Source organism: Clinocottus analis, unplaced genomic scaffold, assembly GCF_023055335.1.
Source record: "Clinocottus analis isolate CAN_PGR_092001 unplaced genomic scaffold, fCliAna1.0.p SCAF_8, whole genome shotgun sequence".
NCBI lineage: Eukaryota > Metazoa > Chordata > Actinopteri > Perciformes > Cottidae > Clinocottus > Clinocottus analis.
Genome location: NW_027176240.1, coordinates 16,178,513 through 16,192,685, shown reverse-complemented (window position 1 = coordinate 16,192,685; position 14,173 = coordinate 16,178,513). Strand labels below are relative to the sequence as shown.

At 45.0% G+C, this 14,173-nt stretch overlaps 2 protein-coding genes across 4 annotated transcripts in view; one reads left to right on the top strand and one right to left on the bottom strand.

Annotated features, from left to right (window-relative positions):
* The window catches only part of cdh23 (cadherin-related 23), a 164,170-nt gene that overhangs the window by 116,058 nt on the left and 33,939 nt on the right, over positions 1 to 14,173 (top strand). For 2 of the 3 annotated variants that reach the window (XM_068567305.1, XM_068567302.1), the window contains exons 18-28: positions 3,124 to 3,196; positions 4,148 to 4,264; positions 4,810 to 4,922; positions 5,135 to 5,242; positions 6,849 to 7,038; positions 7,331 to 7,476; positions 7,599 to 7,818; positions 8,289 to 8,441; positions 8,685 to 8,798; positions 9,460 to 9,608; positions 13,709 to 13,769. In XM_068567305.1, coding sequence (XP_068423406.1) covers positions 3,124 to 3,196; positions 4,148 to 4,264; positions 4,810 to 4,922; positions 5,135 to 5,242; positions 6,849 to 7,038; positions 7,331 to 7,476; positions 7,599 to 7,818; positions 8,289 to 8,441; positions 8,685 to 8,798; positions 9,460 to 9,608; positions 13,709 to 13,769 — 1,444 coding nt within the window. The remainder of the gene's footprint in view (positions 1 to 3,123; positions 3,197 to 4,147; positions 4,265 to 4,809; positions 4,923 to 5,134; positions 5,243 to 6,848; positions 7,039 to 7,330; positions 7,477 to 7,598; positions 7,819 to 8,288; positions 8,442 to 8,684; positions 8,799 to 9,459; positions 9,609 to 13,708; positions 13,770 to 14,173) is intronic. The other variant, XM_068567304.1, reaches the window with a different exon arrangement.
* Positions 9,684 to 12,540, bottom strand: LOC137780146 (uncharacterized protein C10orf105-like). Its single transcript, XM_068568518.1, has 2 exons — positions 12,424 to 12,540; positions 9,684 to 11,005 (listed from the first exon to the last, which is right to left on the bottom strand). The coding sequence occupies exon 2, from the start codon at positions 10,990 to 10,992 to the stop codon at positions 10,495 to 10,497; it is 498 nt and encodes a 165-aa protein (XP_068424619.1). The 5' UTR covers positions 10,993 to 11,005; positions 12,424 to 12,540; the 3' UTR covers positions 9,684 to 10,494.

Genomic DNA, 14,173 nt, shown 5'->3' with positions numbered 1-14,173 from the left:
ACCCACTTACTCTCAGGAACGTTGGTGAGGAGAGGTTATTTCCAAATAGGCGCATTAGTCGCTTTGACATAACCACTGTGGTTATAAAGTGGAGCACTAATGAGCATGTAATGAGTCGAGGACGAAGTTCGTGGAGCCAAAGCGTGCCGGTTGTGTTAGTTGCTGGTTTCCGAGTCCATACACCCACCAAGTGGACGGACGGATTGACAGATCCATGCATTAGAGTTAGATGTTGATACAGAGCGTGACAGGTGTCATCCGGCTTATGCTGGATAGCATTCAACTTCACTTACATATTGGATTCTGCTGTCTGAATTATTTTGAGTACCTTTTGATCCATGTCTGACTGCAGCTTTGTTTGCAGGTTTATCACAGTCTGTGCAGCAATCTGAGCTTCCAGTTCGGTTATTTTGTCAGTCTTATCACTGGAAGTCTTATTTCAAGGCATGGAGGAAGTCACAGCCACATACTACGCACCGTAGATTACAGATGTTTTAACATATTAAAGACAGGAAGAAATAACGTAAAAAAGATTGTGTCAGTATGTCATGCACGAGCGGGCTCCTCTTCCATGGCTTCATTTGAATGCCTTTCTGTGTTTTCTGCACTATCTCAGGCATTGCAAACACCCTGTGATCCATGTCTGTTACAGGTTAGGTTTCCTGTAGCCTTCCTAAGTCAGAGCAGACGGTGTTGCTTTTGTCAGATGGCTTAGTTAAAGGCTGTGAGAAGATCACGTCTGCTTGTGCAATACGACCCGGATGTTTTTGTTTGTATACACAGCTTTTCAATTCAAACATATGACGTGTCAGAGTCATAGCATGTTATAGAAGATGTTTCTGTCTTCTATCACTCTTTATCGCGATAATGTGTCATTGTGCCACCTCTGTCAGGCTTATTCAGGGCTCTAATGGTAAGGAACAGTGGTTTTCAACTGGTGGGTGGGTCACGGACCTGTTTTTAATGGGTCGCGGGCCTTTGCTTGGAAAAAAGAAATTTAAAAAAATGTAAAAAATCCTGTGGTTTTATTTTGAAGGGACTTTTATGTAGCGCTGTGTCGTTTTTTTTCGCCGGCTCGTCCCTCCAGCGTGTTCCAGGTCGGGTCAAACCAGGGGGATACCGGAGAAATCACCGGTGGGCCGACGGGGTTGGGTCCGACCCACCTCCATCACCAGCCGGCCCTCCCTCTGACATGACTTGAAACGTACATTTAAGTTTAATTTTTGGGGCAACGTTCTCACGTAGCCTCTGACAAGCGTCAAGAGTAAAAGGCTCAGACGTACAGACGGAGGTATCCGGCCACTTTTTCAAAATAAACCGACCTTGATTTTTTCTTTCTTTTTTTTTTTTTTCATTCTTTTTGTTTCCGATACTTTTCGATACCGAGTAGACATTGCGTCACTCGCTCACAGACGAAGACGTTTTTGAGCGTGATTCAACAGCATGGCACCAAAATGTAAATCCTTCAAAGGAGTATACTGATATTGTGTTTTATTCCCATGTGATTACTATGCAGAGTTAGTGTAGGTTCTGTTACTTATCTTATTGTTTTGTTATGCACCTTCAACACCCCTACACACACCCAATCACACACCCAGCATGCAACACTACTGTCTCCGTACTATCTCAGGTTCAAACTGCACCATCTTCTCATTAAATACATTGGAGAAGTTGAGAATGTTCCTGGATTTGGGTTGCGGCTTGTCATTAAGGGTGATGGTGGGTCCCGGAGCCAGACCAGATGAGAACCAATGATTTAGAAGAAGTGTTGCGCATAATACAATGTGGAGAGAAAAAATTAGGATCTATAATGTATGGTATTTCTCTGTTCTCCCTCTGCATGTTCGACAAGGTCCTGATAGAATTCACCTCAAGCGTTTGTATTGTAAATGTGCTGTACAACCTGCACTGCTGACTACTCTGTACAACAGACAATGCTGGGCGTTAACGTTTTAAACTTTTAGTCATTTTTTCAGTTTTTTTAAATAATAAACATAAATGTTGATCTTTGCTAGGATACTATGAATACAGCAGTAAAAATATAATGAGCATCCAGAAGTCATAAACAGTATCTCTACTGGCTCTTAAGCTCATTTCCCCCAATAGACATCCATTATCCAAGCAACTTTTTGTCATAAAAGGAAGAAATGACAGAGTAGAATGGATGAATCCATCTGGAATATTCTTGAATATTCTCTGCAAAAACAGTATGCATATCTATACACATCCAACATGAGGGAGAAATATTGTGTTGGAAAGCAAAAAATCAACAGGGAGAGATGTGCACAATCCCTTCTCTATCTCTCTGTCCTCAACAGTGTCGTGACTCACACCACAGGGGTTTATCAGTAGCAAGCAGCATCACGCGCACACAATACTTTACACCAGTGCAACACAGAGCCCGTGATAGATAATGGTGCCAGTGACTGTTGTTAAAGTGTTAACATTTCCCAGCAGCTCTCACACAGTGGGGAGTCTCTCTGCGAATAACCACACAACTGGATGTGTTGTGTGAAACAGAGTCTAATTCAATGAGTGGGAGGTTGTGAGAGATGTAAATGCTCTAAAAAAAAAAAGTCTGCTTGACAGCCGAAGCTGGTCCGTGTTGTAGTCATTCATTCCTGTTTAATTACAGGTATTATTGGAATGCCATTGTTAATATTGTTTAGGACAACTTTCTCACCTGTGATTGCAAATGCGTCCTCTTTTTAATATTTCCCTTTGCTTTTGCATTATCAGTCTACTTCTTGTCCAAACCCAGTTTCTCCTCAGTCCCGAAGTTCCCAAGCAAATAATGCATTTAACTACAATGTACTGGCTGGCTGGGATGGTTGGTTGAGCTTATTGCGTTTACTTTATATATCAATCATAACATACTACCTAATTAGATGACGGAAACAAGAGCCAGCCTAACTAAGACAACGCTGTTTTGTCCAAGGGAATTTTAACGTAATGCTAAGAGATACCACTACCAGGAGTTTACCTCTAAAAACATTTTCTGCCCATTTTCTGCCCCTGAATGTCTTAATTCTTAATTACGTTCTTCTCTTGGAAACACATTTGCATTTTCTCATTGTCTGGCACGTTGATTTGAGCTGCTGTCGATGTTGAACCCCCTCCCAGGATGAGAACGACAACCCACCGGAGTTCAGCAAGCAGTCCTACATCGTCAAAATCCCAGAGAACATTATTGCCGGTGAGTCGCTTCATACGCAGGGTTACGGTTTAGCTGCTCGAATGCATTTTCTGGTGCAAAACCAACACAGCACTCAAACACTCCAAACAGCTCAAACCCCGTGAACAGCCACCTCTTACTTGAATTGCCCGACCATTAGCCTATCCAACAACACTGCTTTCTTGGGGGTATGTTTGTTTTTTATGTTTTATTTCAAATGCTTCCTCTGGCAGCCTCCGCCACTATTTTATTTGTTATGATTTTGCATAATGTTTTTACATGCTCAGTCAGAACGCAGGATATTGACTATTCACGGCAGAATCACTGGCCGCTCTTTTCATTCCCATGCAAGCGTTCAGAAAACTCTTTTATCCCAGACAATAGATTAGTTTCCAGTCGCTGGAGGGAAATGAGATGTCCGACCGCCCCTTTCTCTCTCTGAGCTCAAGCAGTTGCTGGCCTCTGTCTGTGCCTCGGACCCGCTTTAAAGGGGCACATAGCTGAACACCAGCTGAGCGGCTTGCGCCGGGGCTGAGGTTTCGGGGAATATGGCTAAAGTGCTTGGCCCTGAGCTGGAGACCTAAGGCGTGGGCTGCAAGACTGAGCTCAGGGCTAGCCCTGCGGCTCTGGCTAGCCTCTCATCCCCCTGTCTGCCTTGGTATTGATCTGTGCCAAGCATAGGCTGTGCCAAACAAGCTGATAATCCACTAATCCATAAACCCACTCAATGCCATGCCATCAGTTGAGCTGAGGATGGGGGCGGTGAAGAAATTAGCTCTCTGAATGCCATTTCGGTCTGTCTCTCTCTGAAGCTTGTCCCTCTCTCTTTCTCTCTCTCTCTCTCTCTCTCTCTTTCTTTACTAGTCTTCACATATTTTCCCTGTGACTCAAGTTCACTTCCTTTCTCCCAGTCCATGAGTTGTAACTTTCTTTCTGTCTTACTCCCTTCATCCCCCCCCCTCTCCTCCACAGGGGCAACTGTGCTGCTTGTGAATGCTACTGATTTGGACGCCTCTCGGGAATATGGCCAAGCCTCACTCATCTACTCCCTGGAGGGCTCCTCTCAGTTCCGTCTCAACTCACGCTCAGGTGTGTGAGTGAGTGTGTGAGTGTGTGTGCGTGTGTGTGTGTGTGTGTGTGTGGGCCCATGAAAAACTGTGAGTTTTTTTTTTCTGCAAGTATGCTTCATTTCAAATTATAATTTCTTGAGATTACATGATTGACTTGATTTTCTTGAGGCACTTGGCCTGAACCTGATATAGGGGCACCTGGCTCCGTGGTTAGCATTGCAGTCATTCAATCAGAGGGTCGTCGGTGGTTCTTAATCCCAGCTCGGCTAATCCATGTAGATGTGTTAACCCTGAGTTGCTTTCCATTGCTTTGTCTACAGTGTATAGAGAAAAAATGTAAGTCGCTTTGGATGAAAGTGTCAACTAAATGTAATGTAAAGATCTGTGTTTGCAATATGTGTCTCTTTCTTTCTTAAGCTCTTCATTTGGCTTCCATGCCCGTCGTGGCTGGGTTTGGAAGGTGTATTTCTGCATTTTTGTTTTATTCTGACTTTATTTGTTTGCCTTGTACAATGTCTGAGTTGTCCAAAATAATTTGGATCTGATTCCATGTGTGTGTTTCAGGAGAGATTACCACCACGGCCCTGCTGGATCGAGAGTTGAAATCAGAGTACATCCTGATAGTCCGAGCTGTGGATGGAGGGGTGGGACCTCAGCAAAAGACTGGCATTGCCACGGTAACCACTCATGAGCCATAGTCTTTCCACAGCGCACATAACAAACCACTTTCCTCTCCACTCATTAATCAATATTCCTTTGGGATGAAATTATATTCCATTGTACGTATATATTGCACTTTGATGTACTGCGATATGTGTCTCTTATGTGACACACAATAATAGCTCCTTTCCTGTTTTCCTTGATTCCCCCTCACTCCCACTTTGTTTAGGTGAACATCACCATCCTGGACATCAACGACAATGCCCCTGTGTGGAGGGACGAGCCGTACAACACCAATGTAGTGGAGATGAGTCCGATGAACACTGATGTTATCTCTGTGAGTACAGCTGAACGACCTGGGACGCGTAGATGGCTGAGCAGCTGATGATCAACTTACCGCCACTAATAAACACACAGGAATGATGATTCTGGTTGTAAGGAAGACAACAGTCTTCACTGGGCGACATACTGCAGATGAAAAATGGTCCATCTTGAAGGATGGCTCTGCATGTGTCCTCCTCCGTTGATGGGCAAAATACCATTATTGCGTAGGTCATCGCTAAGTAAACCCTCTAATATTACCCCAAAGTCTCTCATCGTCCTCGGGTCTTTGGCAATGTGTTGTTGTTAATTAAGCCCTGATTGTCCATTAATTAAAGAGTCGTCAGTGAGTGTAATTAAGGGAGTCCGATTGCTAATTAAAATGTAGCCTGCAGTCATACGCATGGCAAATTATTCAGCTGCGAGGCAGAAAAGCAAGCGAGAACCTGTCTTGCAGACCAAGAGAGTGGATTGGAGAAATGGTCATGAAAGTGAAGTGAAAGCTACTGTGCTGCTAACACACGGTTACCTTTTCCATGTGTCCCTGCGCTCGTGGAACTGTACCTCACTTGAGTTTCATTCATGGTGCATCCAGCGATGCGATGCCTCCTCTACGTGACTCCGTGCTCACTGCCGCCCGTCTGAACCTTTTTTCAATAAGTCAGACCACCCGGGCTCGCGGTCCTGTGGTTGGGCCCAAATGTACCCCTGGCCCAACCAGTGTTTCCATGGTGACAAGAGGCCACCTGCTAAGTCCTCCTGGAGGTGTCCAGTGAGCCGATGAATTTGGTCGCTGTGCCCAATGCAAGGATCATCCCACTTAAATCTCCGAGCACCCCGCCATCACTGCTGCTGCTTTTTACATCCAGCGCCTACACACGCAGCGAGCCTCTTCTAATAACTCATTTCAATGCAGTACTTCTTTTTTTTTTCTGCCACTCTGCAGTCCGACCAGGGCTACAGTTCAATAGACAAGGCTAATATATTTGCTCACTATTTTTTAATGTGCTCTGCTCAGGCCAGAATTGATTAGTTGAACTGGCCCGGCCAGACACTTCCCCACATCTTATATCCCCTACCTGTGACTGTGCAGTTGCTAATCAATGAACCTCTGAAATGCCTGCCTACCATGTCACCTTAATTATTAAATACCTGCAAAACCTTTGTTCCTCTAACGACCAATTAACTAGTTTCCAGAGTTTTTAGTCAGTGCACTGAATAATTGATCAGCTCTTTAAGAATCAGCCAGTGTTTTGGTCGGGCTCCTTGCTTCACACATTCATCACCCATCGCCACTTTGTGTCAGAAAAGAGACGTGACCATTTTTCTTTTAGCTGACTGATGTGTTAGAGCAGTTGGGAGGGGTTGTCTGTGAAGATGCTCTGGGGGTGGTACGGGCGTGTTCTTATTACCATTACCATTACTATTACTGCAATCCCTTTTCCCCCTCTCTGATTGATTTGCTCATTCCTTTCCTCTTTTCTTCTCAAATCTTAACGTTCTCCTCTTGAACACACTCTCATTCCCACAGTGTAGATGATCTTAGTACACATAGGACATGGGAAACATACCTTTTTGGGCGGGGGGGGGGTTAAAAGTTCCCCTGTCTCTCCCCTGTGCAGGTGTTGGCATTTGACCCCGACAATGGTAGAAATGGCACAGTGATGTACAGTATCAGTCCGGAAAACCCCTTCTACACCATCAGCAGCAGCACGGGGAAGATCCGCACTAGTGGGGTAACTCTGGACAGGGAAAGCTCCAACCCCAGGGACACAGAACTCATGAGGACCATCATCATCTCAGCTGTTGACAGTGAGTAGTGTGTGTGTGTGCAGTGAGGTGTCAGTTTGCGCTTGTATTTGCCTTTCGCTGTGTAAATTTGCTTGATTCATGAAACACCTCAACCATCTGTAAGTGAGCCTAAATGGCTCTATATCATGCTCAGCAGAGAGCTTTCAACTCTGACCGATTAGCCTCTTTCTCCAAACCTCATTCCTCAAGTTTTATGTTGACCATGAAACTTTTTACTGTGGCTAATAAACCCCTTTGACCGTGAGCTGTGTGTGTATGTGTGTCTTTACATGTTCTCTGGCGCCCTCTTTAGATGGCACACCTCCACTGCATGCATCAGCGAGCACCACGGTCTTCGTCAACCTGCTGGATCTCAATGACAACGACCCAACCTTCCTCAACCTGCCCTTTGTGGCTGAAGTTCCAGAAGGACTGCCCATTGGATCCTCAGTTTTCAGGGTAAAATATAAGACTATATTCATGTATTATGACATTTATTCAAATGGTTAAAGTTTCTATCAGCTCTCTTTTTTACCATCCACTCTGATTTACCCTTTCAGTAATCTCTCTTTCTGCTCCAGGTCCAGGTGGAGGACCCAGACGAGGACAAGAACGGACTGATTACAATGGCGTTACAGATGGGGATGCCTCGGCTCGACTTCTACCTGAACACCTCCACTGGCGTCCTCACCTCCACGGCAGTCCTGGATCGTGAGCAGATGGGACAGTACCATTTGAGAATTATTGCATACGACGCGGGAAAGTTCCCTCGCACCTCCACTTCAACCCTCACAGTCACAGGTAAGAGTCTGCTAATGTGGCTGCTGATGATGATGAGAAACTAGGTTTGAATTCCCTCTGCTTTCTCTGAAATTACCCTACATATGAAACTGCCAAGCCACGGTATGATTGGATTCTGCATGGCGGGAAGACTTACCTCGTTTATGCAGATAAGCACTGAGAAGGATGCTGCCACTTGCTGGTGGGATGTGAAAATACAGCTGGGCAAAATAGTTTGGTTGCTGTAAACATGGTGAAAAGGGACTCAGAAGCATCAACATGTCATGGACTGTTTTGTAGAGATCTGCTTCACGTCTCTTAACTTCGCAGGGGGAGTCACGACCGAAACTTTGTTTTCAGACTCTGAATCCTCTGCTTTACCAATAGTCTGTTTAACTCACTGCACCACCTTGCTGCCCTGTTTGTCCTCATGTACATCTATCTGTGTGTCCTCATGTCTCTCCGTCTGTGTGTTTGTATGCGTGTGTCAGTTCTGGATGTAAATGATGAGACGCCCACCTTCAACCCTCGCGTGTACAATGTTTCCCTGAAGGAGAGTGTCCCTAGAGACCACATTGTAGGGCGCCTCAGCTGCTCTGACAACGACGCTGGTCTCAACGCCGAACTTAGCTACTTCATCACAGGTCAGAGGTCACAGTGGGAGTTGTTTTTGTGTGTCTGTGGGCTCCAGTGTTGTATATTTTCTGTGGACTATGTGCATGCACAATATCTTTTGTCCAACCATCCGTCTCCGTGTGAGTTTGTGTGTGAGGCAAGTTCCTATCGCATGCTTCTTTTAGTAACATAGCTGTACTGTATGGGTACGCAATGTTGTACTAGTGTTTTGAAAACATATTTGGAAATGTGTTTGTGTTTTGTATTTTTAGGTGGTAACCAGGACGGTAAATTCAGCGTGGGCTTCAGAGACGGAGTTGTTCGGACTGTGGTCAGCCTCGACAGAGAGACCCAGGCAGCATACACGTTGGTCGTAGAAGCTATCGGTGTGTCATTTTTATGATGATAGGAAACCTTTATTATCTCTGTATTACCTCATTTTTACACAGTCCGTGTTTGTATTTGTTATAATAGGACTGGTTTTCTTGCTTGTTTTGTTCGTGATCTTCAAAGCAGCTCCTTTCTTCTTGTGCACAGCAATGATGCAAAATGTGTGATGCCTGCACATCTGCAGTAATTTCAGACTATTGCTCAACTGCCTTTGTTCCCGTTTGAAAAGAAAGAACAAAAACTCTGAGGTTTTCCTGTTTTGGAAAGCATTGAGTCAGTGTGGCTTATCTGCTAAGGGGGGCAGAGACACAAGAGAAAGGAGAAGAGGCAGACATAATGTAAACCTGTGCCCGAGAACAGAATTACACATATTGTTCTAATTCATAAGCAGCTGAAAATTACCCAAGTTTTGATGAGCCAATGTCCCAGTTTTACGTCTTTATAACAAGCTATTTTTGGTTTTGGTCGTTTAAAATAACATATTTTTTAAAGTAAGTTTAAAGTAAGAATATATTTACGGCTTTAGCCGGTGAGATGCACAGCCATGAAATGAAGACCAATGTATTTTTAGTTGTCCTGGCGTCACCCCTTAAAATTAGCATGAACCTAAAGGATCGCAACTGACGTGTTTGTGGATGTGTCTGCTTCTGCACGTAGACAACGGTCCAGCAGGCAGCCGGAGGACGGGCACAGCGACTGTATTTGTTGAGGTGCAGGATGTCAACGACAACAGGCCCATCTTCCTCCAGAACAGCTACGAGACCAGCGTACTGGAGAACGTGCCCCGAAGAACCAGCATCCTCCAGGTAGAAAACCCTAAAGTCTGCCAAACACATCTAGTAACAAGCCAAACTCTCATCTGTCTAAACTCCAACGTTACTTTATTTCTTAACGCAACAGTCACAAAACACAGAGAATCAATCACAGGGAGCTCTCTTTTTGAGGCGAGTTGCATTTGTCTTGACTGTATTGGTAACCTATTGTGTTTTTTATAAAAACAAATTGTCTTAATGCACTTTAATTACTCGATGGATGTTTGTTTATTCTGCGTCAGTTATTAAAATAGCAATGTGACGCAGAGGAATGATAATTGTACCCACACTTTGAAGGATTAATGAATATTCTTTTGGCCTCGAAAACCAAAGTCATTGTTTGAACTACTGTCTCTACTAGATTTTTGATAGATAGATATTTTCGTTTCTTCAATTCTTTTGAATTATATCTCTGCAAGTGTTGTGCTTGGAAAAAAATGTAATGTAATCAAGTCTAGGGGAATATATTTCCCTGCAGGAAGTGAATTTGATGATTCCTCAAAGATAATTGTAATTGAATTGAGTCGATGCTGGATGAAGTAATGTTTTACCTCTATATAGTATCTATAAAGCTATATATATTTATATATATAGCGCTATGTTGTGCATGTTCTATACTATACATGTTGAAAAAAGAACATGCAATGTTACTTGCTGCACAGGGCTGATCAGTCACATGTGGAAACCCTGCTTCAAGGACTTTTGGATCGCCAGATTTTTCAGCAAGTTGTTTTTTTGCAAACTTCACCCACCTCGCACATAAAGTTTGTTACAACGAACGGCAAACAGTTATCAATAACGTCTGTAGCACCAGCCGAAGATATACAAGTGTATCACTTGTTTTGGGAAGCAGTCAGTCTGCCCTCAGCCTGTCCTCCAGTCAGATTTCAGTGACATAGTCGAAGAGACACGGCATAGTGAGGTGGGGCTCCACGCTGGTTTCCGGCCGCGGCGTCTGTCGGGCCGGAGGCTGCGACGCGTGTGCACTCTCGCGCTCGTACGGCCTACGATGGGGCGGGCGTCTAAAGGAGATGTCGTATGCACGCCGATACGAGCCCAGCCTCTTCCACACCTTGAGCTGGGGCTCGCTGGACCGGCTTCCCCCGCGGGTCAGGCTCTCGCCCCGGCCGCAGCTCGCCTCAGAGTCACCGTCCTGCTCCGAAGGCCGACACACTGCCAGGAAGGCGGCTAACCCCGCCAGCAGCAGCGATAAGCCCAGCACCACCACGATGGTGAATTCTGGGTCGAGGATTTCTGAGGAACGTGTGGGAGGAAGTGGGCTGGTGGGAGAGACGCTGGTGGCCGTCAGGCTGGACAGAGTGACATTTTCTGTGTTCGGGGTGGAGGTGAAGTTGGAAACTGGTTCAGTGGCGTTCATGTTGTCTTCGGCCCTTGGATGGAGAAAAGAACATTAGATTGGAGGTCCACGTCAGGATGTTGCGTGTGTGCATATGTTACTCTATTTGTCTGTGTGTGTGTGTGTGTGTGTGTGAACACGTGTGCGTGCGTGCGCACGTGTGGCTCTTTGCCTCGCTAACCGAGCCAAACCAAGCTGAGTTTGTTTTCCCCTTTATTTGGACCATACTCTCAAGTGCTTATGATAAACGAACACACACTTAACGCACACATACACAAATATACACAGAAACGCCTGCATGCACATGCAGATGTGTTTGGCATTTGCGTCAATTATGTAGCTATTAAATCAAGGACTACAAAACAGTCAATGCTTGACAGGCTTTCTTCAATGTGCAACAAATTGGGTTTATTAAAATGCCCCTTGTAAAATGCAAGGCAGCCACCTCTTCTCCCCGAGTCTCCAATTATACCCCCAGCCCCATTCTGTGCGCCCCCATCTTCAGCATAGTAACATTTGTAAATGTCATCGTCCTTAATTCAGCGGAGACAAAGCATGGCTTATCGGTTTAAGGGAAACACATTGGGACGTGAAATTATTTTTAAGACCAAATGCCAGGAAAGCTGTGAAAAGGCCAGTGGAGCAGGATGGCTCGTTAGAGAGTCAGTTCATTAGTCAGCACATACGCTTCACGCACACACACACACACACACACACACACACACACACACACACAGCTATTCAAACACAAACTTTCTTTCTCAGACACACAGTAGACTGTAGACTGTGCTGCACATATTGGTGATTAGGCGCGCTGCTCCTAAGCTTGGCAGCTTAGCTGTAAGGTACTCTCCTCTCCACATTGTTGCTCCTTCAGATCTGACTGCTCAGCTGGTTTTGAAACAGTGATTTCTTAACTTCTTTAACACCACCATTTGTCTAAGCTATTCCCATTTGTCTGTGAAGTTCATTTATTAATAGCATACGTGCTAAATGCATATCAGATTTGTTTTGGATTGCTCTCTGATTGATCATATTTTCCTCTGTTCTCTGTAAGTGGGATAAAAATATGAATAAGGGAATGCAGTAACAAATCATAGGTGTGCAGCCTCTGTTTGCTAATATTTAAATCTATGTCCCAGATGATTTTAATAGCACTAAACCAAATGTAAGACAGTCTCCACATACAGACAATGTGCAGTTACTCAAGCACATGTCAAGCTGCTCACATGTACGAGTCTAGATATGAGGAGTTTTCTTCCAAAAGACTCCTCAGCAGACGTAAAATATAGATTGTTAAAGACATTCACGAAATTCGAGGCAATCTTTGAATTTAAGATTTGAAAATACTTAGTTATGTTTACTAACTTAGAAGCTAAGCAATTAGCATTTCTTCTTCAGACTGACTCTTTCGTAATTTCTGACTAAAACCTATCAAAAATGTATACTTACACCCACACTTTAGAGACTCTTTAAAACAGCACTTTGCTTAGTTCCAGTAACTGAGGTCAGACCTGTTTCTTGGCTTCACGCACTTGTTTTCCCCCTTAAACTGCTGCTTTCCCAGAGACAGAGGGGGAAACGCTGGGGAGGAACAGGGCAACCAGGGGGAAAGAGGGGAAAATGTGGGTGACAGGATTACGACAGAAATATCGCACTGCTGTTTTAATCCCGGGGAGCCAAAGACAATCGTGTGTTTTCTGAGCCATGCGGAAGCTGGGTTAACAATCTCTCTGTGATTACTCTCCACATGCTTCCACTTACAACATCTGGCTCTGCAATGTCGTGTTCAACTTTTTACACCCCTTTTTACGGCCCAAGTGGTGCAGTCCGCTGTGTAATACCCTATTCATCACTTCCCAATCTGACCCCCCAGCATCTCTTTTTCTCTCGTCTCCCCCTCCTCTCTCCTTCTCTTTCTCCTCTTCTCTCCACATCTCTTTATGAAGCTAATGAGACTGAAGTTGGGCCCCTCTTCACAGCGAGCGCGAGAGAGAGAGAGAGAGAGAGAGCACAGGAGAACACACATGGCAGGGAGAGACTGTGAGAGTGTGTGTGTGTGTGTCTGTATTGCTGCGTACCTGAGTGCAAGTGTTTTGAGTGTGCTTTGAGTGTGTGTCTCTGTACGCGATTGAATATGCACTTTGTGGGCACCTCCGTAGGGTTTTGATGCATCCGCAGAGGAGCGGGGTGTGACATGAAGCGAGCCTCATCCAGCGCCAGCGGCTCTGCGCCTCTCTGGACTCAGAAGTCAGTCTCATGACACGGCCCATTCGGCAGCAGCGCAGCAAGCTTCACTATTCATCTGCGCGCGCTGCGGAGCCGCGCTGTCTGCGCCGGGTTTGGGTTTCTGGGCTGCTTCTGGCTCTCTGCCCGGCGACAGAGACAGAGAGAAGTTCTGCCATCCTCGCCTTACTGCCAAGCCATGTTGGGGTTGTTGTGGCAACAAGGCACTGGGCACCGGTGGATGTGTGGTGAATGAGGAAAAAAACATTTTTTTTTCTCCATCTGTTTGTAGAAACCATTGATTAAATAGAAATGTGCATGAACTGTACTTTCTGCCATGTGACTTCATGGGAATGAACACACGATGAACCAACTTCTCTGTTCTCTCATGATGGTTTGCATACTTTTGCAATCCTAACGCTGTACCTCGTAAGTAGGCACAGCAATCTACACGTGGTAGATGTGGTTGTGTTTGGTGTCCCTGTAAAGTTGTTTGCGTTCGTTTGTGCAGGTTAAAGCTACCGATGCCGACCAGGGGGAGAACGGCCGAGTTCTGTACAGGATCCTCACTGGTAAGTGCTGCAGTCCTGTGATTTGCCTCCCAGGAGACCTTTGCACGCGGTCTACTTGCTCTCGAACAAATGCAAAGAAGGAACAGGCTCCCGCGACGCACTGTATTAAATCAATATATTTATATTGGCGCCGTCGTTAATCCAGTTGTTCAAATTGGATCAAAAGCAAATTTCCACGAGAAAGTTTGCAAAATTTGAGTGATTCAAGCTTCCTGCCTGTGGGCAGGTATGACAATTACTCTTGTTTCCACTGCAATTTCTCTTGTCTAGATGCAGTCAGAGGGAAAATACCAGTAATGATTGGAAGTTAATTTGCATTGGAACCAACTTCAATTTTCCCACCCAATTGGCAGAGACTAGATTGAAATGTTTTGCTAAAATGGGTGTTTTCGTAGAAGTCCCTT